Source organism: Eleutherodactylus coqui, chromosome 1, assembly GCF_035609145.1.
Source record: "Eleutherodactylus coqui strain aEleCoq1 chromosome 1, aEleCoq1.hap1, whole genome shotgun sequence".
In the NCBI taxonomy this organism is placed as follows: domain Eukaryota; kingdom Metazoa; phylum Chordata; class Amphibia; order Anura; family Eleutherodactylidae; genus Eleutherodactylus; species Eleutherodactylus coqui.
The window spans coordinates 42920843-42947557 of record NC_089837.1 but is presented as its reverse complement, the minus strand read 5'-3'; the positions used below and the strand labels follow the sequence as shown (position 1 = coordinate 42947557).

Genomic DNA, 26715 nt, shown 5'->3' with positions numbered 1-26715 from the left:
ATCTAGGCGTGACACTCAGCCCAATATCGCGCTCAGGCATATGCAATGTGCTGGTGGATGCGAAGCAGCTTCTGGGAATCAGCGATCCCCTGGCGAGTCTTCTAGCCGCGGCGGGGGATCGTCAACTGTTTCCTATTGAAATCAATGGGCAATGCAATTCATGAATATGACTCCATTCAAATGAACGGGGTTCGTATTCATGCAAGATTTATGCGTCTCGCAATGCAGAAATCTTGTGTGATTTTTCTCGGTTGTGTGAAAACAGCCTAAGTAATAATCACTGCTGTTTTAAAAAGGACAGAAGCCGTAATCTTCAAGACGACTTTGGGACACTTAAGTGGACAACAATCATTCCGTGTAAAAGGACCCTAGAAGCCCCCCCCCATACACATTAGACTTTAGTTGTCCAAAACCTGCTATTAATGGTGGGTTTGGCAGCTGGACAAGTCTCTAACGTGTCTGGGGCGGCTCAACTTTCCTTTGGCAGAGGATATTGGAGAAGAGAAGAAGCAGGGATGTTAACTTTCATAGCCGGATCCTCCTGTTCCCTGGGAGATGAGAAGGCATCAGAGAACTAAGCCAAAATAGCATACATGTTTCTGAGTGCTTGCCCCTCATCAGTGTATAGTAGATTTCTGGCTTGACTAGTGAGAAGCCTATAGATGGGGGTCGGGAACGCTATCTTTTCTCCTTAAGTAGAGCACTTACTACACGCTGAGGGGCAAACACCCTGAAACAGCTGTCTGGGTATGTTGTTCGGGCTTGTTTTTCAATTCCCAGTCATTGTTGCAAGGCTTTTATAAAGAGTCTAACAATGACTTGCAGGAAAGCTGTCTTCCAATAGGTGGCACTACAGAGATATTGTTCCATCTCCCTTATTTCAAGGTTACTACAAATTCAATAAATTTTTGTTTCACTTTAGTGATTTAAAAAAAAATAAAAATCACGAAATCCTTTTTTTTTCTTACTCTTAGCAGATAATCCACTTGCGAACTCAGAAGGAAATTTGATGTTATCGTGCAATTATAAAGTAGAAGATGAAGATATCGTGCAGCGCTCTTCAGCTGAAAACCTCATCACCCTTCATGTACAACCATATTTTATCCGTACAGATGTGTCATATAATCCCCCTAATCATGAGGAACCTTCTCCTGGCCAATCACAGATTGTTACCAAACCTACAGCTCCCAAAAGGGGTAAAACGTTTCAGTGTGATGAATGTGGAAAGCATCTTCCAAGCAGAATACGTCTTTTTACACACAAAAATGTCCATACAAGGGAGAAACTGTACCGTTGTTCACACTGTAGGAAACGGTTTTTACATAGATCACAGCTTATTGCACATGAGAGAACTCACACAGGAGAGGAGCCATTTTCACATTCAAAATGTGGGAAATCTTTAATCAAAAATTCAGATGTTGTTCAACAGCAGAGCAATCACACAGGAGAGAAGCCGTTTTCATGTTCAGAATGTGGAAAATGTTTTGCACGTAGATCAAACTTACTTGTACATGAGAGAGTTCACACAGGAGAGAAGCTGTTTTCATGTTCAGAATGTGGAAAATGTTTTGCACGTAGATCAAACTTACTTGTACATGAGAGAGTTCACACAGGAGAGAAGCCATTTTCATGTTCAGAATGTGGAAAATGTTTTGCACGTGGCTCACACTTGCTTGTACATGAGAGAGTTCACACAGGAGAGAAGCCATTTTCATGTTCACACTGTGGGAAATGCTTTGCACATAGATCACACTGTATTACACATGAGAAAATTCACACACGAGAGAAGCTGCATTCATGTTCAGAATGTGGGAAACGTTTTGCGTTGAAATTAAATCTTATTTTACATCAGAGAAGTCACACAGTAGCGAGGCCTTATGTTCATAATGTGGGAAATGTTCATAATGTGGGAAATGTTGTACTACTCATACCAGTTGTAAATAGCAATAAATAATTTACACGAGGAAGACGTTGTTTGATTTCTGTATGTGGAAAACATTTTACAAGGAAACCAGATTCCTATTTGGAATGTGAAAAATAATGAAAAAAGATTTTTAATTCCATTCATTTTTATTGTGATGACAGATAAAACCGTGCATTGGTTAGATTTACAATTTACATTCAGATGGTGAATCTGTCCATCAATCTTTTCTTCATACAAAACAACATAGACATGACATTTTAAAGCTAAAGAAACATAGAAGTGTGGATTAGGTAAAACAAGGAGGGGGGTGGGGTGAGGGGCAGGGGAGAGAGGGGGGTACATTTCCAGAACCATCACAACCATGATCCGAAAGAACCCATCCCTCCAGACCTTTTTTTTTTTGTTTTTGTTTTTTTTTATTATTAATTCACTTTTTATTGAAAGAGTTTTTCATACAGGGTATTCAACCTTACATAAGTACCAACTGTTTGTCCAGAATTCAATAACATGGAGTACAAGGAGTTTCTTACAAAATTGTATGCGAGTGTTACCATCATAACATTATATCCTTATTAAACGGACATGTATCTGAACTGCCCAGCCTGGTCAGACACCCGGCTCAGAGGCTTTATTTATCTGGCCAGAGTGGGCATAGGTCATCACTTTCAAGTACCTATACTTATAAAACCTTTACAACTTATCAGTAGGGTAAGGCTTAAAGGTTAGGGTGGGGGGTACCAAGAGGGGGGGCGGGGGGAGGGGAAGGAGAGGGGGAGGGGGAGGGGTGGTCTCAAATCTCCGTATTCAGACTTCAACCTTTGGTTCTGCGCTTGACGCAACTTAGGTGGGCGTGGTACATAAACCGTTGTCTCCCACGCGACACCAACTTTAATCAATTTGTGGCTAACAATGTTATTTCCCCATATCTCTTAAGACCCTAGGGCGATTTTCAGGTTTAGTCGCATGTGTGCGGGCGGTCACGTCCCCACCGGGGGGTGCGGGGACGCGAGCGCCCGAGCGACATCCTCCCGACATATCCTAGTTGGTAGCTCTCTAGACACCCTGAAGCTCTGTGGTCTTGCAAGCGGAAGGGGGTTGATCAGTCATGTCTCAAGTCTGGTGGGATGCTATGGCTCGGTGCTGGTGTGAGAGAATTGTTCTAGTGTATGGCATTTAAGGGTTGAGTTTGTTGTGTGAGGTGGATTATTTCCAGCTAGTGTCTTTACTTGTTCGCTACTTGGGTTTGTCTCTATTTCAGCGCAGTCTGGTCTCCTCTCAAGTGGTATTAACTGGAGAGAATATTATAGAGACTCTGGTCGAGCTACTCGCCTCGAGTTTAGAGGGGTCCGCTCCGGGGAATCAGCCTTGTGATGTGGTGCTAGAGCAAAAGTTTACCCAAGGCGACCATATTGTCAAGAATGCTGACAAAGTATGTCCAGCTAAGGGTCTCCTCAAACTGGTATATCTGGTTGAGCTTTGTTTTCCACATCGTAATGGGGGGGGGGGGGTGCTGGGCTTTTCCAGTGGAGGGGGATTAACGCTTTAGCTGCCGCCACCAAGAATGCGGCTAGTTTGTCCTTTAGGGGATTGAATGACTTATTTGGTCTATTTAAAATTATCGTGTCTGGAGTTAAGAGAATTGCTTTTCCCAGGATTCTATGCATTTCACTTTCAATCTCTGACCAAAAGGGTTTAATTATTTTGCAATTCCACCAGATGTGTAAGTAAGATCCCAACTCCTCCTGGCATCTCCAGCACCTGTTTGATTCTGCAAGTCTGTAGTTATACAACCACTCAGGGGTTTTATACCATCTGGACAATAGTTTGTAGTTGTTTTCTTGGAGGCGAACGCATGGAGAGACGCCATAAGAAGCTTTAAATATCGTTTTAATTTCTGCTTCCGATAACTTAATGTCAAGCTCCTTCTCCCACGAGGAGATATAAGTTGGTCTGCCCAGTGTGTGAGGCGTTGTAAAATTTTTGACTAGAGAGGAAATTTTCCTGGATTCTGTATTTTGTGATTTTATTTTCAAATTCCGTTGTTGGTCTTGTGGAGGGGTGATCTTTTTTAAATGAAGCGATTGTGTTCGCAATGTGCGTAATGTGGAGAATTTGTAGTTTCTTTTGTAAGCCTAGGGAGTTAATAATAGTGGTGGGTTCCTCATGCATAATGTTTTGAAGGTCATGAATTGTGTTTTCTTCAAAAATGTTCCAGAGGTTCTCCGGAATCCAGGTCTTAGGATTTTTGATGGTGTTGGGGAGCAGGCTTAAAGGTGCGCATGGTGATGGCAAGGGGGCCAACTTGTGGGATAGGGCGTCCCAGGTCTCGCAGATACCCCTCAGCAGGATACTAAAATCTTTGGCTCGGTATGTTTTTGGGCAGGGAAGCCACAAATCTCTTATAAGGTTGTTACCATAGGTTTGTTGTGCGATTATTTTTTTTTTTTTCCCCTTAATTTATGGTTTTTGGTCGGGGCTACAATTCCCAGCCATCTGTTAAGGTTTATTGCCTTGTAGTATTCCAATATGTTAGGGAGGCCCACTCCTCCGTGTTGTCTTCTTCTAGACGTTAAAGAGTATGCAAGTCGCGGGCGTTTGCATTTCCAGAAGAAACGTGAAAATTGTGAATTGATTTTCTTGAAGAAGGATTTGGGTATGTGTATTGGTAGCATTTGTAATTTGTATAGGATTTTAGGTAAAATATATGTTTTAATGAGATTTTTCCTCCCAAACCAAGAAATTATGGGTAAGTTATATGTGGTAAGGAGTGATGTGATTTCTGTTATTAACGGTCCCAAGTTGATTTCATAAAGTTTGGAGAGGTTATTTGTAATTTTGATACCTAGATAATCTAATGAATGATCTGCCCATATAAACGGGGATGATCTCTTCACTTCTTCTGCCCTGTGGGGGGGGGGGGGGGGGCAGCGAAATATTAAGTATTACCGATTTGTTTATATTCACTTTTAGGTTGGAGAAGCTGCCGTATTCATCTAGCAGGAGATTTAAGCTATTGAGACCCTGTGCCGGATTTGTGATCGGGAATAGCACATCATCTGCGAATGCAGCAGATTGTATACAATCCCCTCCAACTTCCAAGCCTCGAATTTCTGGGGATTGTCTAACCGCCTGGAGGAGAATTTCCAATGTAAGGATGAATAGTGTGGGGGAAAGTGGGCATCCCTGGCGCGTGCCGTTTGTTATGTTGAATGGTTGGGATAGGGTATCATTAATTTTTATTCTGGCGTAGGGTTTTGCGTAGAGGGAGAAGATGGCGTCGGTTAGTTGGCGAGGGAAATTAAATTTGCCTAGAGTCGCTCTCATGAATGACCAGTTTACTCTATCGAAAGCTTTTTCAGCATCGATCCCCAGGAAAATTAGGGGGATGTTCTTTTTCTTAGCATATTGTATCGAATGCAGGAGTATGGCGGCGTTGTCCTTTCCCTCTCTACCTTTAACAAATCCTGCCTGTTCATCAGAGACTAGTTTGGGTATAATTCTGCTCAGGCGATTAGCAATTATTTTTGCCCAGATTTTTATATCTACGTTCAGTAGAGAGATTGGGCGGTAGTTGTTACATAGGGTTGGGTCTTTGCCTTCTTTATGTATTAAGGTGATGTGGGCTTCCTGCATTTGTGTGGGGAATGTGGCTCCGTTCATAATTGCGTTTAACGTAGTTCTAAGATGGGGTTCCAGACTTTGTAGTAGTGTTTTATAGTAGCCTGTAGTGAGGCCATCGGGGCCCGGACTCTTGCCGTTAGGGAAGCTATTTATTACTTCTGTCAGTTCTTCTTGACTCACAGGGGTCAGTAGATCTGTGGCATCTTCTGTGTTAATTTTGGGGAGAGTGAGCTTTTTAAGGAATATCTCCATGTTCTTGTGTTTTCTTTCAAGATCTATTTGTGTGAGTTTACCTTCAATGTTGTATGGATTTGTGTAGTAGTTATGGAATTCTGTCGCTATATCTTTAGATGATGTAGCTTTCCCTCCCGAGTCTTTTTTAATTTCTTTGATATGGGTTTTTTCCCTCGCTTTTTTAATAAGGGTTGACATCAGCTTGCCACCCTTGTCTCCGTGTGCATAGATCTTTTGTTTGTAATTTATAGAGGATTTAGTGAACTTTTTGTCAAGGATTGACCTTAATTGATCTCTGAGGGAATTTAGTTCGGTTTGTGCCTTTTCTACGAGTGCTAGTTTTCTTTTTCGCTCTAAGACTGCAATTTTTGTTAATAGGTCATCTATTTTCTTTTGTTTCTGTTTCTTAAGTTTCGAACCCAGGGAGATAAATAAGCCTCTCACGAAAGCCTTGTGCGTTTCCCATATCAAGGGAGCATTTGTGTTGTCTTTTGAATTAATTTCAAAAAATTCAGAGAGATTTTTTATCAGCTCTTGTTTATATTCCTCTTCTCTTAGTATCGACTCGTTCAGAGACCATCTCCATTCCCCTAGGTTGTTCGAAAATATATTTAGACTCGTGTGCATTGGGGCGTGGTCTGAAATTGTTATGCAGTCTATTTGGGAACTGTGTATTGCTTTTAGTAGATTGTTTGACACAAAAATGTAATCGAGTCTCTGATGTGAGGTGTGAATGTGCGAGTAAAATGTGAAATCTTTTTCTCCTGGGTGTCTAAATCTCCAAGAGTCAGTTAAATTTAGATCCTGCAAGGCTAAATTAATTTTTTTTTAGAGCTCTCTGCGAGACCTGGGACTTGCCCCTTGAGGTGTCTAGCAACGGGTTTAATGTCACATTTAGATCCCCGCCCAGAATCACGTGGCCCGCCTCAAAGGCTCTCAGTGTATGCAGAGTATCCGCGAGCCACTTGGTTTGGTTCGTATTGGGCCCATAGATGTTAGCTAGGGTGTATGGGACTCCTCCTATTTTACCTTTAACGAATATAAAGCGTCCCTCTGTATCCGTTAGTTGTTTTTCACACTGAAAGGGGAGATCTTTGTGAATTGCAATAGTAACTCCCTTAGAGGCTGAGGAGGGGTTGCAGCTGTGGAACTATTGTTTAAAATAGTTTTTTGGGAGGGTTGGAATCTTGTTACTTTTAAAATGGGTCTCTTGGAGGAATACGATTTTGGTTTTGTTTTTTCTTAATAGCCATATCATATGGTGTCTTTTGTTAGGGGAGTTTAAACCTTTAGCGTTAAAGGTGGTGAATGTTGTGCTACCTGTTTGGGGGGATGTGGGGTATTTCTGTTGTTTTTTCTGTTTGTGTTGTGGGGTATCAGCATTGTTAAGATGTCTCGCAGACATATTTCTGGGTTCTGTATACGTATAGATTTGCGCGGAGAGTGAAGGTGGAGGGGAGAGCGGGTTAAACTGTTAGCAGAAGGTCTGCAGTTAACGTTGGGTTCTTGACTGGGGTATAGGTGTCCAGTCTACTGTTGTATGGTCTGTGGTTGTTTTGTGTGGATCAGAAGCACCCCGGCAACCTCCCCTTGCAGGTCTCTGTTGTCGGTGTCTTTCTCATCTCGGTGCTGCCCTTGAATAAGGGTGAATGTTGGAGTTCTGTGTGTGGTAGGTTCACTCACGTGTGTGGCCTACCCTGCTGGCGCGTGGTCGGATGTTATTCTCAGTTCCGCCTGTGCCGTCTGGAAAATTTCTCTCCGCCCTCTGGGCGGGCACCTCCCTCCATTGGCAAAGACCTGGTGTTTTGGCTTAACCTGGGTATGGAGAAAGGCTAGTCGGAGCAGCAGAAAGTGGACGAGATGAGAGGTAGAAGGAAAAAAAAAAGGCACGTTAACTTAAAACAATAATAAGTGCAACTGTATCCTTCGTTGCCCACATGACACATTCTGCCTAGAAACTTCTTATAACTAGAGTACGCAGGTGAGCCAGCTTGATCAAATAGCTCTCGCGCTGTGATCCCCGGGCAGGGAGGGAACCCGGCGGGCCAACCCCCGTACGACCCCCAGGCCCCACCCAGCCCCAGGACCCACTCCTCCAGTCCGATCCCCCCCATGCACAATCCCAATCATTTAGGGCTAGTACACTTCCACCAAAACGGATATCACTTAAAATACTTTGCTTTAACGTCTGGTGCTCATACCCTCTTCTTATGCTGGTTTGGAAGTGCACGAGGAGGAAAGCACAAGAACTCCTTCATGCATACTTGAGTCATGCGAGGGGAAGCCCACCAACGTCTCTTTTGTAATAACGTTGCTGGTGAAGAAGGCAGTGTGAAGAAGGCCGTTTAATTCTCAGAAAGTAAAAGTCTCATGTCTGAGTCTCACTCTCATTGGTCCACAGCGCCACTCCTCCGGGAGGCCATGACCACTCCAACAACAAAGAAAAGTCTCTTAAAGTGACCTAAGATGAGGTTTTTGTGCCATGTTTTTTGCTTCTGGGTGATTTGAACTTTGTTGTTAACTTCCAAGGCTCTACCTCCGGAAGCGGGGGTATAGTTAGATCGTATTGTGTCGGCATCCAGGAAGGAATACCTATTGGATCTATTTTCAGTTGTTGCCAAATCGCCTCGAGATCTTCCGGGGTTCTGACCGTCAATCTGTGTCCTGCATCATTGATTGCTAGGCCAAATGGAAACAGCCAGGAGTATTGAATTCCTTTTGATTTCAGAGCTACTAGAAGCGGTTGCAGTATCCGCCTTTTTGCCAGAGTGGATGGCGCGATGTCTTGGAAGAAGAGTAATGTCGCGTCGTTATATTTAAATGTCTGGCGAGTTCTTGCGGCATTTAAAATGGCACTTGTGTCTGTGAAGGAAAGCAGGCCGCAGATTACATCCCTTGGCGGGTCTCCATTTTTTGGTTTGGGTCTGATTGCTCTGTGTATTCTTTCGATTTGGATATGTGTGACCCTCTCTTCTCCCAGTAAGTCTGTGAAAATTTCTTCAGCCACTTTGCGTAAGGATTCTGCTGCCCAGGATTCCGGGAGACCTTTTATCCAGATGTTGCAGCGCCTGCTACGGTTTTCTTGATCTTCGATTAAGGTAAGCGCTCGGTCAAGGTATGAGCGGTGGACCCCCACTACTTGCGTGGTGGCTTTTGCGTGTTCTATGATGGCTGAGCATGAACCTTCCAGGTCCTCCACTCTGTGGCCTATTTGTTGTAACTCGGTTTTGATGTCCGCCAGTTCTGACATTGGTTGGGTGACTTTCAGAAGTGCTTTTTGAAGGAAAGATTTGGATATTTGGGCACTGAGGTCACACTCTTCTTCTTCCATATCGCTATCTAGCTCTGAGTCTGGGGTTGCTTGGTCAGAAGTGTTTTGTGAGGGAAGCAATTTTGCGGTGGTGCTTGGAGATTGTAAGCTTTTCTTTTTTAGAATTTCTGCATGTCAACTTTATTTTTTTGTCCTCTTGGTGTATTTGGTGGATCGCAGCTGCGATCTCTGCTACCCTTCACCATTTTGTGCGATTGTAAGAGGTTTGTTGGAGTTTGTTTGACGGTCAGAAAGGTCCCGAGAATCAGCCGTGTTTTATTGTGCCCGGCGTTATGGGTCAGGTCAAGGTGCAACTTCCTCCACACTAGTTAGAATTCAGCCTGTCACCTTTGTAGGCAAGTTTCAGCCCATGGAAAGATGGTGTTGCAAGATGACAGAGGGAAAATTGAATTTTGCGGTTTTGGCAGACTTATTTCTATAGTCCTAAAAAATTTTGTCGCAGATCTGTGTGTTACAGTTCCGTAGGGAGTTTGAATTATGCTTTTGGAGGGGTTTCTTCTTTTCTGTGAGCCAGTAAGCTATTTGCTTGTTGGTGATGAAAAATTGTTTAGTGGGTTGCAGTGCTAGCCCACGTGCGTCTGAAGACTTCAAAAATTGAAAGAGTTATGGAGCTGGGTAAACCAGCTCCGAAAAAATTAGGGCAGTACCCTTTAATAAGACTTTGTCTTGCTGTAACTTGTGCCGTTTGGGCTGACAGCTCCTTTAGGATAGAGCCTCTGCTCTCTCTAATGGCCGCAGGCACGGTGGGGGAAGAGGGTGGGGGGGGCGGGATGGCGGGAGATTCTGGTGGGAAACGGGTTTGCTGGCGGGGAGCTGGCGTTCAGGTTGAAATGAACGATCCCTTAGCCCTGGGGAGATTGCCTAGTATGTGGGAAGGCTTATCAGGGTCTCCGGTACTCACAGCTTTTGTGATCGTTGTTTTCTCTCCTTCCTGCCTGTTGCCACGGCTCCCGCTCGCGGGGCTGTCTGGGGGAGCGTCCTGTGAGCTGCTCCTGTTCTCCGGGCTCTCCTCAGCTCCTCTCCGCTGGCGCTGCCGGTAGAAGCTCACCGGGGATCCTCCGCTACAAGGGAACAGTTCCCTAGGGGCTCCTCCGTGCGCACCGCTCTCTCTCCTCTCCCCCGCTCCCGTGCAGGACTCCGTGCCGGCTCAGCGCTCCGAGACTCCCGATGTCCCGATTTCGTAGGGAGACCGCTCTAAATAATCCTCACACTGCAGGAAAGTTCTTTCTGTTAGTGTGGGAAGCACTTGCTGTCTGAAAACGCCAAAAGATGCCTTAAAAGCCTCTATGGCTCCGGAGCCATGTTTCAGTGCGTCCTCACACTCTGCAGGCTTGGCCACGCCCCCTCCCTCCAGACCTTTATTATAATAATAATAGCTTTTTAATCCATTTTTAGCCAAGTTTCTCCAAAGCTATGCATTCTTCTCTGCCTTAGGGCTAATAGTTTTTCATACGAGCAATGCTCCAATGTCATACTGATCAAATTTTGGATTGAGGGTGTGTTAGGGGGCTTCCACACTCTGGCTATTAGCAGTTTAAGGGCTTATTCTGATGACCGTATATCAGCCAGGTCTGCACGCCTGTAGATATACGGCGTCCTTCTCTGCAGGGGGAGGAGGCTGGAAGTGTTGGGAGCAGTGCACTGAGCTCCTGCCCCCTCTCTGCCCCTCGCCACTATTTGCAATGGGAGGGGTTGGGCGGAGCTAAGTTTTCAGCTACTGTGTCAGGGGACTGTGAGCTCCGTATAAGTCCATGTCTTTCTGCCCACAGTGAGCTCTGCTGCAGCTGCAGGGAGCGAGAGACACTGCTGGGAGAAAGATCAGGCGCTACCTTAGGTGTCTCTAGTTGTGACGCCCTGCTTCCGTCTGATCGCGGGCTCCCTGCTGGTGCAGGGTGAGGTGATTTGTTGGGCTCTAGGAGCCAGTGGTCAGGAGAAGTTTTCTTACCCATTCCTTGCTTTGTAGCGTCCTCCAAAGCCGCCGCGCCCAACGGGTCTCTGCTCTGTGCGGCGTGTGCCGGCAGCCCGCTCCTCCTTCCCTCTGAGCTGGATTATGGTTTTCTCCAGCAGGTTTCGGGGTATTTTGTAGCTTCCAAATTGTATAGTGTGCACACATCATCGACCAGATCAGACACAAATGCTGGTCTAAACCGGGAGAGTCTCCCCAATATGTAGAGGCTCAGGCTTTTTATTATAACACATGACACCTGCCCTTTAAAGGGGGTGCAACAGATTACATCAGTAACATAAAAGATTCTCATTTGTCGGATCATATAGAATCTCCCGCCTCTCTGCCCACCCTTCCTCAAGTCTTGATGTAGCTTGGACTTTGTCCTAGCTGAAGGAATTTCTGTGTGCGTGACAAGCCATTGTTTAAACAGTGTCTGTGGGGGGGGGGGGTGGTAGAGGGCTAGGAAAACACCCAGTATGTAATACTATGACCTTTAACTCTTTCCTTATGCAGCAGAGTTCCACATTAGGCTGAAGTCATTACAATAGCAAAATACATTTGGTTTATACAAATCAATAGACATTTTACACTGACTAATAATCATGTCTAGCACACCTCCTTCACTCGTGCGAGCAGTGAAAAAGCTTGTGAGCCGCTACGGGCCAGCTTTTGCTTTTTTTTTTTTCTGGTGGACATTGTGCAGGGCAATCCTCTGCTAGTTTTTTTTAGCTGGTTCCCATCCTTCATGCGCTTGTATTAGCTTTTAGAAGGCCTTCTTGTGTGGAGCTCTGAGACTCGCAACCGCTCTGGTCTCCATCCAGGCCCCCCCCCCCTCCCCCTGAAAAAAGATGAACACATCGGGTTTTGCTTTCTCCCTGTCCACGGCAGTGATTTCACCAATGGTAATTCGCTCGTGTCAGTTTTGTGCGATGCATATTTAACATGCACGAATATGAAATCCATTCATTTAAATGGATTTATTCACATGAGCAATTTTTTTCACTCACTCTGCGAGGAAATGTGATCACAGCGTGTTCTAGTTTTGGACGTTCCTGCAGGAGGGATCGCTCATTGTTCCTACGTGACCTTGGAAAAAATGCATGGCACTGGTATGCTATGTGATGTGCATGTGACTGTTATGTGACACTTTTTTTTTCTCATTAGAGATGAGCGAGCGCACTCGTCCAAGCTTGATGCTCGCTCGAGTATTAGGGTACTCGAGATGCTCGTTACTCGAGACGAGGACCACGCGGTACTCGAGTGAATTCCATTTCCTTCCCTGCATGTTTTGCGCCATTTTCTGGCCAGTGCAGTAAAGGAACGACAGGCAGCAGGTTTTTCAGTGCAATGTATTTTTATGTATCCATAGGAGTACAAGGTAAATGCTTCTGGATATATAAAAATACATTGCACTGAAAAACCTGCTGCCTGACGTTCCTTTACTTCATTGACTGTATCTGTTGCGATTTGGATCTAATCCCTGTCTAGGCATGCAGACTACGTGCTTAATAGAAGGACCCCCCCCCCCCCAGATTGGTGGCGATGAGTGCTGTTGGTTTCCTATTTTCTCTGTATTTTCTGGCCAATAGACATGCAGGGACGTCCTGTGACGTTCCAGCCCTATCCCACCCCCCTGCAGTGAGTGGCTGGCGAGATCAAGTGACCGAGTATATAAAGCAGTCCCGCCCGCTGCTCGCCTCAGACACACACGGGCAGAGATTAGGGAGGGTGCTGCTGGTGCTATAGTTAGTGTTGGCATCTTCAAGAACCCCAACGGTCCTTCTTAGGGTCACATCTGACCGTGTGCAGTACTGTTGTAGCTGCTGGGAGCAGTTTTGCACACATTTTTTGTTTTCATCTTGGGCTATGCAGACTATTGCGTTCTCACAAGTAAGTTTCATAGAAGGGGAGGCACTGGTGTGAGAAACTTGCTGCTTTATTGTTTAGAAATTGTGCATATTCACAGAAAAACAAGGACCGGTTTCAACTCTGTCAAGAGCCTTGATCACCTTCTGCGTTCTCAGTCTGCAGCCAATTATACAGAGTATAGGGGCAGTACTGGTGAGGCAGGGACAGTGGTAGTGTACAATCCTGTCAACAAGTACCCCAAAAAAGCTCCTCCTTAGGGCTACCTGTGAGCGTATGCACTACTGTTGTAGCGGCTCACTATTAGCCAGCTAGGCCTTTCTGCAGCCCAGCGTATATTTTTTTCGGCCTACAGTGTGCGTTACATAACCGCTGTGACCCTACAAGTGCAGGCCAAGAATTGCCTAATTTGTTACACCGCTCTGTGCGTCCCGTCAACTTCACGCACAGCGTACGGCCACAGCCGCTGATAGAGGGAAAGACATATACACGCTATCTAGGCTGTTTGCTTTTTCAAAAAAATTTGAAAAAAAGCTGCTTCTTAGGTCTACCTGTGACCGTGTGCATTTTACTGCGTGGCTGCTGGCAGTTGTAGTGGCTCACTATTACCCAGCTAGGCCTTTTTGCAGCCTAGCGTATCATTTTTTTACAGACTGCAGTGTGCGTAACATAACCGCTGTCAGCCTCCAACTGCACGCCACTAATTGCATAATTATTCAGACCACTCTGTGTCTGCTCTATTGGTAATACATCATGCTGAGGGGTAGGGGTAGGCCTAGAGGACGTGGATGCGGGCGAGGACGCGGAGGTCCAAGTGAGGGTGTGGGCACAGGCTGAGTTCCTGGTCCAGGTGAATCGCAGCCGGCTGCTATGGGATTAGGAGAGAGGCAAGTTTCTGGGGTCCCCAGCTTCATATCACAATTTTTGGGTCCACGTGGTAGACCTTTATTGCAAAATGAGCAGTGTGAGCAGGTCCGGTCGTGGATGGCAGAAAATACATTCAGCAATGTATCGACCACCCAGTCTTCTACACTGTCCACTGCTGCAACTCTGAATCCTCTCGCTGCTGCTCCTCCTTCCTCCCAGCCTCCTCACTCCATGAAAATGACACATTCTGAGGAGCAGGCAGACTCCCAGGAACTGTTCTCGGGCCCCTGCCTTGATTGGGAAAAAATGGTTCCTCTCCCACCTGAGCAGTTTGTCGTGACCGATGCCCAACCTTTGGAAAGTTCCCGGAGTCCGGGTGATGAGGCTAGGGACTTCCGGCAACTGTCTCAAGAGCTTTTTGTGCGTGAGGAGGATGATGAGACACAGTTGTCTGTCAGTGAGGTAGTAGTAAGGGCAGTAAGTCCAAGGGAGGACCGCACAGAGGATTCGGAGGAAGAGCAGTTGGACGATGAGGTGACTGATCCCACCTGGTTTGCTAAGCCTACTGAGGACAGGTCTTCAGAGGGGGAAGCAAGTGCAGCAGCAGGACAGGTTGGAAGAGGCAGTGGGGTGGCCAGGGGGAGAGGCAGGGCCAGAGCAAAGAATCCCCCAACTGTTTCCCAAAGCACCAACTCACGGCAAGTCTCCGTGCAGGGGGCTAGGTGTTCAAAGGTGTGGATGTTTTTCAGTAAGAGCGCGGACGACTGATTAACAGTGGTGTGCAACCTGTATGCACCAAGATCAGCCGGGGAGCCACCACTACCAGCCTCATCACCACCAGCATGCGCAGACATATGATGGCCAAGCACCCCACAAGGTGGAACGAAGGCCACGCACCGCCTCCGGGTCACACCACTGCCTCTTCCCCTGTTCCTCAACCTGCCACACAGATCCAATCCCCCTCTCAGGACACAGGCACGAGCGCCTCCTGGCCTGCACCCACACTCTCACCTCCACTGTCCTTGACCCCATCCAGCAATGTCTCTCAGCGCAGCATTCAGCTGTCGCTAACACAAGCGTTGGAGCGAAAGCGCAAATACGCTGCCACGCCTCCACACGCACAAGCATTAAATGTGCACATTGCCAAATTAATCAGCCTGGAGATGCTGCCGTATAGGCTTGTGGAAACGGAGGCTTTCAAAAACATGATGGCTGCGGCGGTCCCACGCTACTCGGTCCCTAGTCACCACTAATTTTCCCGGTGTGCCGTCCCAACCCTACACCAGCACGTCTCCTGCAACATAAATCATGCCTCACCAACGTGATTACTGCGAACGTCCACTTAACCACGGACATGTGGACAAGTACTGGTGGGCAGGGCCACTATATCTCCCTGACGGCACATTGGGGGAATTTGGTGGAGGCTGGGACCGAGTCAGAGCCTGTGACCGCTCACGTCCTACCCACACCCAGAATAGCGGGTCCTACCTCGGTGCTTTTATCTGCGGCGTTTTATGCCACCTCCTCTAAACCCTCCCCCTCCTCCTCCTCTGCCACCCCTACCTCTCAATTAAGAAGTGTGAGCATGTCGCCAGCAGTCGGTATCACGCGGCGCGTCAGCACAGCGGTGGGCAAGCGTCAGCAGGCCGTGCTGAAACTAATCAGCTTAGGTGACAAGAGGCACATGGCCCCCGAACTGTTGCAGGGTCTGACGGAGCAGACCGACCTGGCTTTCGCCGCTGAGCCTCCAACCGGGCATGGTTGTGTGTGACAACGGCTGTAACCTGGTGGTGGCGCTGCAGCTCGGCAGCCTCACACACGTGCCAGGCCTGGCCCACATCTTCAATCTGGTGGTTCAGCGGTTTCTGAAAAACTACCTCCACTTATCTGACCTGCTCGACAAGGTGCGCCGCGTCTGTGCACATTTCCGGAAGTCCACCATGGACGCTGCCACCCTCAGGACCCTGCAACATCGGTTTCAGCTGCCAGAGCACCGACTGCTACGTGCGACGTGCCCACATGGTGGAATTCTACACTGCACATGTTGGCCATCCTGTACCAGCAGCGTAGAGCAATAGTCGAATACCAGCTGTAACATGGGCGGCGGAGTGGTAGTCAATCTCCCCAATTCTTTACTGAGGAGTGGGCATGGATGGCAGATATCTGGCAGGTCCTCGGAAACTTTGAGGAGTCTACCCAGACGTTGAGCAGCGATACAGCAATCATTAGCGTTACCATCCTGCTGCTTTGCCTGCTGAGAAGTTCACTGCAAAGCATAAAGTCCGGCGCTTTGCGGTTGGAACAGGAGACGGGGGATGACAGTATGTCGCTTGATAGCCAGACCACCCTCATGTCTATATCTCAGCACGTATGGCAGGAGGAGGAGGAGGGGGAGGAGCAAAAGGAGGAGGGGGAAGAGACAGCTGGGCACACGGCAGAGGGTACCCATGCTGCTTGCCTCTCATCTGTTCAGCGTGTATGGGCTGAAGAGGAGGAGGAGGATCCTGAAAGTCATCTTCCTAGTGAGGACAGCGATGTGTTGCGTACTGGTACGCTGACACACATGGCTGACTTCATGTTTTGCTGCCTTTCTCGTGACCCTCGCGTTAGACGCATTCTGGCCAACACGGATTACTGGGTGTACACCCTTCTCAACCCACGGTATAAGGAGAACCTTTCCACTTTCATTCCCGAAGAGGAAAGGGGTACGAGAGTGATGCAATACCACAGGGCCCTGGTGGAAAAAGTGATGCTAAACTTCCCATGTGACAGCGCTAGCGGCAGAAGACGCAATTCCGAGGGCTAACTAGCAGGGGAGGCATGGGAATCAGGCAGCATGTCCATCGCAGGCAGGGTAACACTCTGCAAGGCCTTTGCCAGCTTTATGGCTCCCCAGCAAGACTGTGTCACCACTCCCCAGTCAAGGCTGAGTCGGACGGAGCACTGTAAAAAGATGGTGAAGGAGTACGTAGCCGATCGTACCACCGTCCTCCGTGATGCCTCTGCTCCATACAACTATTGGGTTTCAAAGCTGGACACGTGGCACGAACTTGCGCTGTACGCCCTGGAGGTGCTGGCCTGCCCTGCCGCTAGCGTCTTGTCAGAGAGGGTGTTTAGTGCAGCTGGGGGAATCATCATGGATAAGCGTACCCGCCTGTCAACTGACAGTGCCGACATGCTTACACATAAAGATGAACAAAGGCTGGATTTCCCTAGACTTCTCTTCTCCACCGGCGGAGAGCAGCGGAACCTAAAGATTCTTTTAGCTGCAACCGGAGAAAAAAGCATTCTCTATCACCGGAAAAAAAGGGGGAATTAGCTTTGTCAATCACTCTTGGATATTATTACTCCTCCTCCTAAAACAGCATGTCATCACGCTGAACTGCCAATTTTTCTGCGGCCCAAAAGGCTCTGCTTATAAAATTTTTTTTACAATTTTTCAAAGTTTCAAAAATATTGATACTTTAACAGAAACCAATTTTTTCCAGGGCTGCCTCCAGGCTCTGTTACAAATTAAGTAACAGCGTGCTGTATCTTTAAAAAATGTTTCTGGGTTTCACCTGCCCTCGCGGTTGATAAATTTTTCAGGGGTACACTTGTACTTTTGGTACACCAATTTTTCTGGCCCTCGCCTATACTGTTATCTAACTAATTTTTCCGGCCTTCGCCTACACTCATGGTACACCAATGTTTCAGGGGTTTGCCTATACATTTGCTACAGAAATGGTACTGGGGTCTGTCTATACTTTTACTACAGGAATGTTACAGGGGTCTGCCTATTCTTCTGCTACAGAAATGTTACTGAGGTCTGCTTATACCTTTGCTACAGAAATGTTACTGGGGTCTGCCTATGCTTTTGCTACAGAAATGTTACTGGGGTCTGCCTATACTTTTGCTACAGAAATGTTACTGGGGTCTGCCTATACTTTTGCTTCAGAAATGTTACTGGGGTCTGCCTATACTTTTACTACAGGAATGTTACAGGGGTCTGCCTATTCTTCTGCTACAGAAATGTTACTGAGGTCTGCTTATACCTTTGCTACAGAAATGTTACTGGGGTCTGCCTATGCTTTTGCTACAGAAATGTTACTGGGGTCTGCCTATACTTTTGCTACAGAAATGTTACTGGGGTCTGCCTATACTTTTGCTACAGAAATGTTACAGGGGTCTGCCTATACTTTTGCAACAGAAATGTTACAGAGGTCTGCCTATACTTCTGCTACAGAAATGTTACAGGGGTCTGCCTATACTTCTGCTACAGAAATGTTACAGGGGTCTGCCTATACTTTTGTTCCAGAAATGTTACTGGGGTCCGTCTATACTTTTACTACAGAAATGTTACTTGGGTCTGCCTATACCTTTGCTACAGAAATGTTACTGGAGTCTGCCTATACCTTTGCTACAAGAATGTTACAGGGGTCTGCCTATACTTCTGCTGCAGAAATGTTACTGGAGTCTGCCTATACCTTTGCTACAAGAATGTTACAGGGGTCTGCCTATACTTTTGCTACAGAAATGTTACTGGGGTCCGTCTATACGTTTGCTACAGAAATGTTACTGGGGTCCGTCTATACTTTTACTACAGAAATGTTAATGGGGTCCGTCTATACGTTTGCTACAAAAATGTTACTGGGGTCTGCCTATACCTTTGCTACAAAAATGTTACTGGGGTCTGCTTATACCTTTGCTACAAAAATGTTACTGGGGTCCGCCTATACCTTTGCTACAGAAATGTTACTGGGGTCTGCCTATAGCTTTGCTACAGGAATGTTACAGGGGTCTGCCTATACTATGGGTGCACAAAGACTTCCCGTCGCGGTGTTTTCCCTATCTGGCACAAATACATTGACTGACTAGGGCAGATGTGTGGGCCGAGGCCAAGATCCTTGCCGGGGTGAAACTCTCCCATGTTTGGACACTCTGATTTCTTCCTGTGTAATACCATCTTTGTGCACTAACAGCATAGGCGAGCCCTAGGAACTCAAAGACTTCCTCTTGCGGTGTTGAGCTATCTGACACCTACACAGAATGAATTGTGTGGGGACACATGGATTTCCCATTGCTATGTAACTCAGGGCACCTTGGGTCACACAAGGTGGAAGTTGGGACCGAGCCTGACCCAGGGCCCGCTCACATACTTCCCACACAGACTATAGCGGGTCCTGGCCATGGTTTCTTGGCCTTGTTATGCCACCTCCTCCTCCTGCTTGGGGTCAGGGGATCAGCACTGGGCCACATGTATTTTCTCTTGTGCTACCACAGTTATCTGAGGCACTGGTTTGGGCCAAACAGAAGGAGCGTTACTGCATTAATGAGACATTCACTGTTGTACTAGCATTGGAGTCCGCTTTATGCCCACGATTGCTGAGGGTGTGGGCAGAGGCCGAGGTTTCTTGGTGGAGTGAAAGTCTGCCATTTTTGGGCACTGTAATTGCTTCGTGTTTAATACTTTCCTTGGGTTCCTTTGGCTCGCCTATGCTGTGGGTGCACAAAGACTTCCCATAGCGGTGTTTTACCTGTCTGGCACAAATACACTGACTGACTTCGGTGGGGTGCAGAGTGCAGATGGCTTTCCCCTTGCAGTGTTGATTGAGCTATCTGACACCTACACAGAATGAATTGTTTGGGGACACATGGATTTCCCATTGCTATGTAACTCAGGGCACCTTGGGTCACACAAGGTGGAGGCTGAGACAGAGCCTGACCCTGGGCCCACTCACATACTTCCCACACAGACTATAGCGGGTCCTGGTTATGGTTTCTTGGCCTTGTACTGCCACCTCCTCCTCCTGCTTGGGGTCAGGGGATCAGCACTGGGCAACATGTATTTTCTCTCCTGTTATCACAGTTATCTGAGACACTGGTTTGGGCCAAACAAAAGGAGCGTTACTGCATTAATGAGATGTTCACTGCTATACTAGCATCGGAGTCTGCTTTATGCCAATGATTGCTGAGGGTGTGGGCAGAGGCCTATGTCCTGGGGGAAATGCAACTGCGCCAGTTTTGGCCCGTGGAACTTCTTCCTGGTTAATCCAGTCTTTGGAGCGGTGAAAGCAACCGTAACTGATTTAATGAGACGTTCACTGCTGTACTAGCATCGGAGTCCGCTTTATGCCCACAATTGCTGAGGGTGTGGGCAGAGGCCTATGTCCTGGGGGAAATGCAACTGTGCCAGGTTTGGCCTGTGGAACTTCTTCTGGTTAATCCAGTCTTTGTAGCGGTGAAAGCAACCATAACAGATTTATTGAGGCGTTCATTGCTGTACTAGCATCGGAGTCCGCTATATGCCCACGATTGCTGAGGGTGTGGGCAGAGGCCTATGTCCTGGGGGAAATGCAACTGCGCCAGGTTTGGCCCGTGGCATTTCTTCCTGGTTAATCCAGTCTTTGGAGCGGTGAAAGCAACTGTAACTGATTTAATGAGACCTTCACAGCTGTACTAGCATCGGAGTCCGCTATATGCCCACGATTGCTGAGGGTGTGGGCAGAGGCCTATGTCCTGGTGAAATGCAACTGCGCCAGGTTTGGCCCGTGGAACTTCTTCCTGGTTGACCCAGTCTTTGGAACGATGAAAACAACTGCAACTAATTAAATAAGACGTTTACAGCTGTACTAGTATCGGAGTCCGCTTTATGCCCACGATTGCTGAGGGTGTGGGCAGAGGCCAAGGTCCTCGGCGGAGTGAAAGTCTGCCATGTTTGGGCACTGTAATTGCTTCATGTTTAATAATTTCCTTGGGTTCCTTTGGCTCGCCTATGCTGTGAGTGCACAAAGACTTCTCATAGCGGTGTTTTACCTGTCTAACACAAATACACCGACTGACTAGGGCAGAAAAGTAGGCCAAGGCCCTTAGCAGGGTGAAACTCTGCCATGCTTGGGCACTCTAATTTCCCCATGGGTAATGCCATCCTTGAGTTCCTTGGGCTCGCCTATGCTGTGAGTGCACAAAGACTTCCCATTGTATTGCTTTACCTATGTGGCACAAATACACTGACTGACTAGGGCAAAAAATGTGGGCCGAGGTCCTTGGCGGGGTGAAACTCTGCCATGTTTGGGCGCTCTGATTTCTTCTTGTGTAATACCATCTTTGTGCATCGACAGCATAGGCAAGCCCAAGGAACTCAAAGACTTTCCATTGCGGTGTTGCGCTATCTGACACCTACACAGAATGAATTGTGTGAGGACACATGGATTTCCCATTGCTATGTAACTCAGGGCACCTTGGGTCACACACGGTGAAGGTTGGGACCGAGCCTGACCCAGGGCCCGCTCACGTGCTTCCCACACGGAGTATTGCTGCATTGTGGAGATGGACAACCACTCACACTGCCTCTTGATAATGAGGGGGGTGGCTGCTTGGCCTATACTCCCACACAGCGGTGTCCTGCACAGGTGCTATTCACCTGTGGCAACCTTCAAAACTGTGCATTCTCGCTGCCCTCCAACTCACAGCCCCGCCAACCTTTATGCCCACGTTTGCGGCTCCTGACAATTTTGCGACGGAGGTGGCACGGGATTGGAATGATGATCGTACGTCAATTTATCATCAAATCTTAACAGCATCGTGGGCTATCGCCCGCACTTTCAAAGAGAGTCACTGCCTGGCCCTGCCAACCCTCTGCAGTGTGTGCCTCCGGTTCCATCTCATCCAGTACGCACTTATAAATAGACATGAAGGTGGTGTGGCTATGAAGCGAGCGTGTGGCATGAGGGCAGCTGAACGCTGCGCAGGGAAACTTTTGGGTGCGCTGTGGACGCAGGATCGTGCTGGGTGGGGGTGGGGGGGGGTGGACAGCAATATGTCAGGACAACTGGGCGGCGGTCCCTACCCTCACTAGGGAAGCAGGACACGGGAAGACAAACAGACACTGAAGACAAACAAACGGTAGAATGGTCAGACAATCCGGGTCGGCAACAGGAGGGTACACAGTACAGAGGGGGAGGCAAAAACGTAGTCAAAGTCCAAAAGCAGAAGTCAGAAAAGCCGGGGTCACAAGAGCAGTCAGAATATACACGGGTGCAGCTGGAGAACCAAACTAACACTGGCAAGGGCTGGAAGGAAAACACACACTTTTAACTGCTGTCAGAGCTCCCGCCCCAGCAGCTGATTGGGGCGGGGAGCCTGACAGCAGCAGGGCCCATCAAGGAGGTGCTGGGGACACGCCCCCAGCCTTGCTCAACAGACAGTTACCAAGGAAGCATGCTAGGTCGTCAAGGAAATAGAGAAGCACCTGTTGCCTCCCTAGCAATCCGACGGCGACCAGTTTTACAGCGGCCTGGGGAGATCACTAGAACCGAGGCTGCCTTACGCCGCACTCCTGTAACCTGGGTGGCAGGACCGGTGGTGTGGGCACGGCGGCCCCAAGAGTTGCTGGTTCTGACAGTACCCCCCCCCCCTTTTTACGGGGGGACACAGGACCCCATGGCCAGGAGCGGGAAAGCCCTGTGCAATGATCGGACTAGGCGTGGCGCATGAACATCCCTGGCAGGGACCCACGTCCTATCCTCAGGGCCAAATCCTCTCCAGTGGACCAGGTACTGCAGCACACCTCTAACCCGTAGGGCATCAACAAGCCTTTCTACTTCGTACTCCAGTTCCCCCTGTACCAGAGAAGGAGGGGCGGGTTCTGGGTGGGTAGAACTGGAGTCACGTACTTTTTAAGCAAGCTTTTATGAAAAACCTTGTGGACCTTCCAGGAGTCAGGAAGTGACAACTTATACGACACTGGGTTGATAACCTGCAAAACAGTAAATGGGCCAATGAACCGAGGAGCAAGTTTCAGGGAGGGAACCTTAAGTCTCAGATTCTTGGATGACAATAAAACTTGCTCCCCGACCACAAAAGGTGCCGAGATAGTACATCTTTTCTTAGAGTATTTACGCAGTTTCTCTTCGGAACCCTGAAGGTTCTTACGAACCTGGGCCCAAACTGTGCACAGTTCCTCAGAGGATATGTCAGCGACCGGATTGTTCGAGACAAAAGAGGTAGAAAGCGAGAACCGGGGATGGAACCCATCGTTACAAAAAAAGGGTGACAATTGGGACGACGAGTTAACATGGTTGTTAATAGCAAATTCGGCGAGAGGTAAGTAGTCTGCCCACTGAAACTGGTTATCAGAGACAAAAAGTCGCAGGTACTGGATAAGTTCTTGATTCATCCGTTCCGTTTGTCCGTTACTCTCGGGATGGAAGGCGGAGGAAAAAGACAAATTAACATTTAGATTTTTACAGAAAGCTCGCCAGAAGTGAGCGACGTACACAATATCCTCGGGGATCCCATGTAGCCGAACAATCTCCTTGATGAACATTTCAGACAGAAGTTTGGTATTAGGCAACTTGCAAAGTGGAACGAAATGTGACATTTTAGAGAAATGGTCAACTATGACCCAAATAACCGTATTCCCCAGCGAGGATGGCAGATTAGTAATAAAATCCATGGACAAATGGGACCATGGCCTGGACGGAATGGGCAAGGGAAGAAGAGGACCCTCAGGACGTCTCCTGAGATTCTTCCCCCTTGCGCAAACCGGGCACAAGGACACAAATAACCGTACATCCCTGGCCATGTGCGGCCACCAATAGACTCTGGATACTAACTCTAGAGTACCCCTGATACCGGGGTGACCAGCTAGGACTGAAGCATGTGTCTCCTCTAACACTTTCAATCTCAGTGACAACGGAACAAAAAATTTGCCTTCCGGAAGGGCTTCAGGGGCGGATTGTTGAGCGGCGTGTATGAGAGGTGAAAGGTTGAAGGAGACAGCAGCGAGGACCACCCAAGGGGAGAGAATACTCTCAGGCTCAGACTCGGAAGGTTCCGGGGAACCAAAACTCCTAGACAGGGCGTCTGCCTTGACATTCTTAGAGCCGGGTCTATAGGTAACAACAAAATTGAACGAGAGAAAAATCTCTTAACGGAATCTAAATAGGTGAGGTTTTTATGGTCTGTGAGTACTGTGATCTGGTGACGAGCTCCTTCCAAAAAATGCCTCCACTCCTTGAAACCCCACTTAATAGCCAGCAATTCCCGGTTGCCTATGTCGTAGTTCCGTTCGGTGGAAGAGAACTTTCTAGAAAAATAGGCACACAGTCTAAGGTTAGTGAGTGTGGAGGGACCTTGGGACAGTACCGCTCCCACACCAAACTCTGAGGCATCCACCTCCACAACAAACGGGCAGGACAGATCCGGCTGTACTAGGACGGGCGCTGAAGAGAACGCCGCCTTTAGGGTATCGAAGGCCCTAAGAGCATCAGAAGACCAGGTACTCACATCTGCTCCCTTTCTGGTGAGGTCCGTTAGAGGTTGTACGCTCCCCTGAGGTCAAGTTTAGAAAACCATTGGGCACCAGTGACCTGGTTGAGGAGGTCAGGAATGAGTGGAAGAGCATACTGATTTCTGACTGTGATCTTATTTAGCTCTCTATAATCTATGCAGGGCCGGAGACCCCCATCCTTTTTCTCGATGAAGAAAAACCCGGCACCCACCGGGGATTCTGAGGGCCGTATGTGCCCCTTGGCCAAGCTGTCCTGGATATAGTCCCTTATGGATTCTCTCTCTGGAACCATAACATTATAAATGCGGCCCTTGGGAAGTTTGGCCCCAGGAATCAAATCGATTTTACAGTCCCATTCTCTATGAGGGGGCAGAGCTTCAGATAATTGCTTGGAGAACACGTCCGAGAACTCAGAGAGGTAATCTGGTAGGGGAACCCCCTCGCAGGTGGAGATACCCACCTCCACCGGACATAGGTGGTTGGCACAGCGGGGACCCCACTCTACCAGTTCCAACGTGTCCCAATTTACTACCAGATTGTGCTCCCGGAGCCAGGAGAGACCTAGGACGACGTCCACAGACAAATCTCGCATCACCAGAAATGTAGAGGTTTCAACATGTAGGGCTCCTATAGTAAACCTTACCTCAGGGGTAACCAGATTAACTACCCCTGCCTGCAATGGAGTGGAGTCCACTCCTGAAACAAAAATCGGAGTCTCTAAGTGTAACAAAACCCTGGACAGTTGAGCAACGAAATTAAAATTAACGAAATTTGCAGCAGCCCCAGAATCAACGAAGGCTTGCCCAGTACGGTGGAAAGAATGCAATTCTAGGGTGCAGGGCAATAACATCTTGGACAACACAGGGAGTACCTTGGCTCCTAGACAGTCCTCCCGACAACTGCCTAGCAGCTGAAGTTTTTCCTGCTGTGGCTTCTTGGCGCAGGTTGCAATGCGGTGACCCGGCTCCCCGCAGTAGAAGCAGAGATTCTTCTTCAGGCTATATTCCCGTCGTTGCTTGGGATTCATGGCTCCCAGCTCCATGGGCTTGGTGGTGGGAGGTGAAAAAGTCGGGTCCGTAGAAGAAGTGGGCGTGGGGAGGGAAGTGGTCTGCGTGGCGTGTCTGGCCCTCAAACGTTGGTCGGCACAAATAGCCAGCGACATGGCTTGCTCCAGGGTTCTTGGCTCCGGGTGGGCCACGAGTAGGTCCTTAAGACCCTCAGACAGACCGGCCAAAAATAAGTCTTTTAGGGCAGCATCATTCCACCCGGATTCCGTACAATGTTGGCGGAATTGGGAACAGTAGTCCTCCGCCATCTTGCAACCCTGGCGCAGGGCCAGAAGTTTGGAGACTGCGTAGCAGGCCCGGTCGGGTTCGTCATAAATTTGACCCAAGGCGGAAAAAAAGGCGTCAAGGGATAGTCGGGCGCGAGAGCCAACTGGTAACGAGAAGGCCCAAATTTGGGGCTCTCACCTCAGGCGGGTAATTACAATTCCCACTTTCTGGTTCTCAGTACCAGAGGAGTGGGGTCGGAGATCAAAGTAGAGCTTGCAGCTCTCTCTAAATGCAAAAAAATGATCTCTCTCTCCGGAGAAGCAATCCGGAAGCGTGGCTCGAGGTTCTGACATCGCTGCTGGAGCGGAAGGGGGCTGCATGGGACCTGCAGCCGCCACTTGTTTCTGTAGCTGCAAGCGGGCGGTTAGGTCCTGGACAAGGTTCGTAAGGACCTGGACCTGGTTTGCTAAAGCCGCCACAGCCTCCAATGAGGGGTTCAAAGTTGCCGGGCGGATACAAGGGTCTGACCTTCCTTCGGTCAGTTACTGTCCGGACAGTGTCCGGGATATGGGGGTCCCTGAGAAATCCCGCAACCCCTGTCCCTGCCTACTTGCTTCCCTGGGCTAACCCCCAGGGCGACAACTGGGCGGCGGTCCCTACCCTTACTAGGGAAGCAGGACACGGGAAGACAAACAGACACTGAAGACAAACAAACGGTAGAATGGTCAGACAATCCGGGTCGGCAACAGGAGGGTACACAGTACAGAGGGGGAGGCAAAAACGTAGTCAAAGTCCAAAAGCAGAAGTCAGAAAAGCCGGGGTCACAAGAGCAGTCAAAATGAACGCGGGTGCAGCTGGAGAACCAAACTAACACTGGCAAGGGCTGGAAGGAAAACACACTTTTAACTGCTGTCAGAGCTCCCGCCCCAGCAGCTGATTGGGGCGGGGAGCCTGACAGCAGCAGGGCCCATCAAGGAGGTGCTGGGGACCACGCCCCCAGCCTTGCTGAACAGACAGTTATCAAGGAAGCATGCTAGGTCATCAAGGAAATAGAGAAGCACCTGCTGCCTCCCTAGCAACCCGGCAGCGACCAGTTTTACAGCGGCCCGGGGAGATCACTAGAAGCGGGGCTCCCGTACGCTGCACTCCTGTAACCCGGGTGGCAGGACCGGTGGTGTGGGCACGGCGGCCCCGAGAGTTGCTGGTTCTGACACAATGCCAGCATGTAACCCAGGAGAGGCAGCGGTGTCACCCGCAGGCAGTGATTGTCCTTGGTTGCAGGTAGTGTGGTACTTAGCTAAGGTGTGCCTTGCTAATGAGGGTTTGTCTGAAATAAAAATTGTTAGGGGGGTGACGGCAAACTCTTGCCCCCATTTT

At 48.5% G+C, this 26715-nt stretch overlaps 1 protein-coding gene across 1 annotated transcript in view; it reads left to right on the top strand.

Annotated features, from left to right (window-relative positions):
• The window catches only part of LOC136616003 (zinc finger protein 850-like), a 134465-nt gene that overhangs the window by 45844 nt on the left and 61906 nt on the right, over positions 1–26715 (top strand). Inside the window, exons 6-10 of the mRNA XM_066594195.1 lie at positions 975–1936; positions 3183–3353; positions 4140–4291; positions 4895–5072; positions 5819–5828. Of these exons, the coding sequence (XP_066450292.1) occupies positions 975–1936; positions 3183–3353; positions 4140–4291; positions 4895–5072; positions 5819–5828 (1473 nt within the window). The remainder of the gene's footprint in view (positions 1–974; positions 1937–3182; positions 3354–4139; positions 4292–4894; positions 5073–5818; positions 5829–26715) is intronic.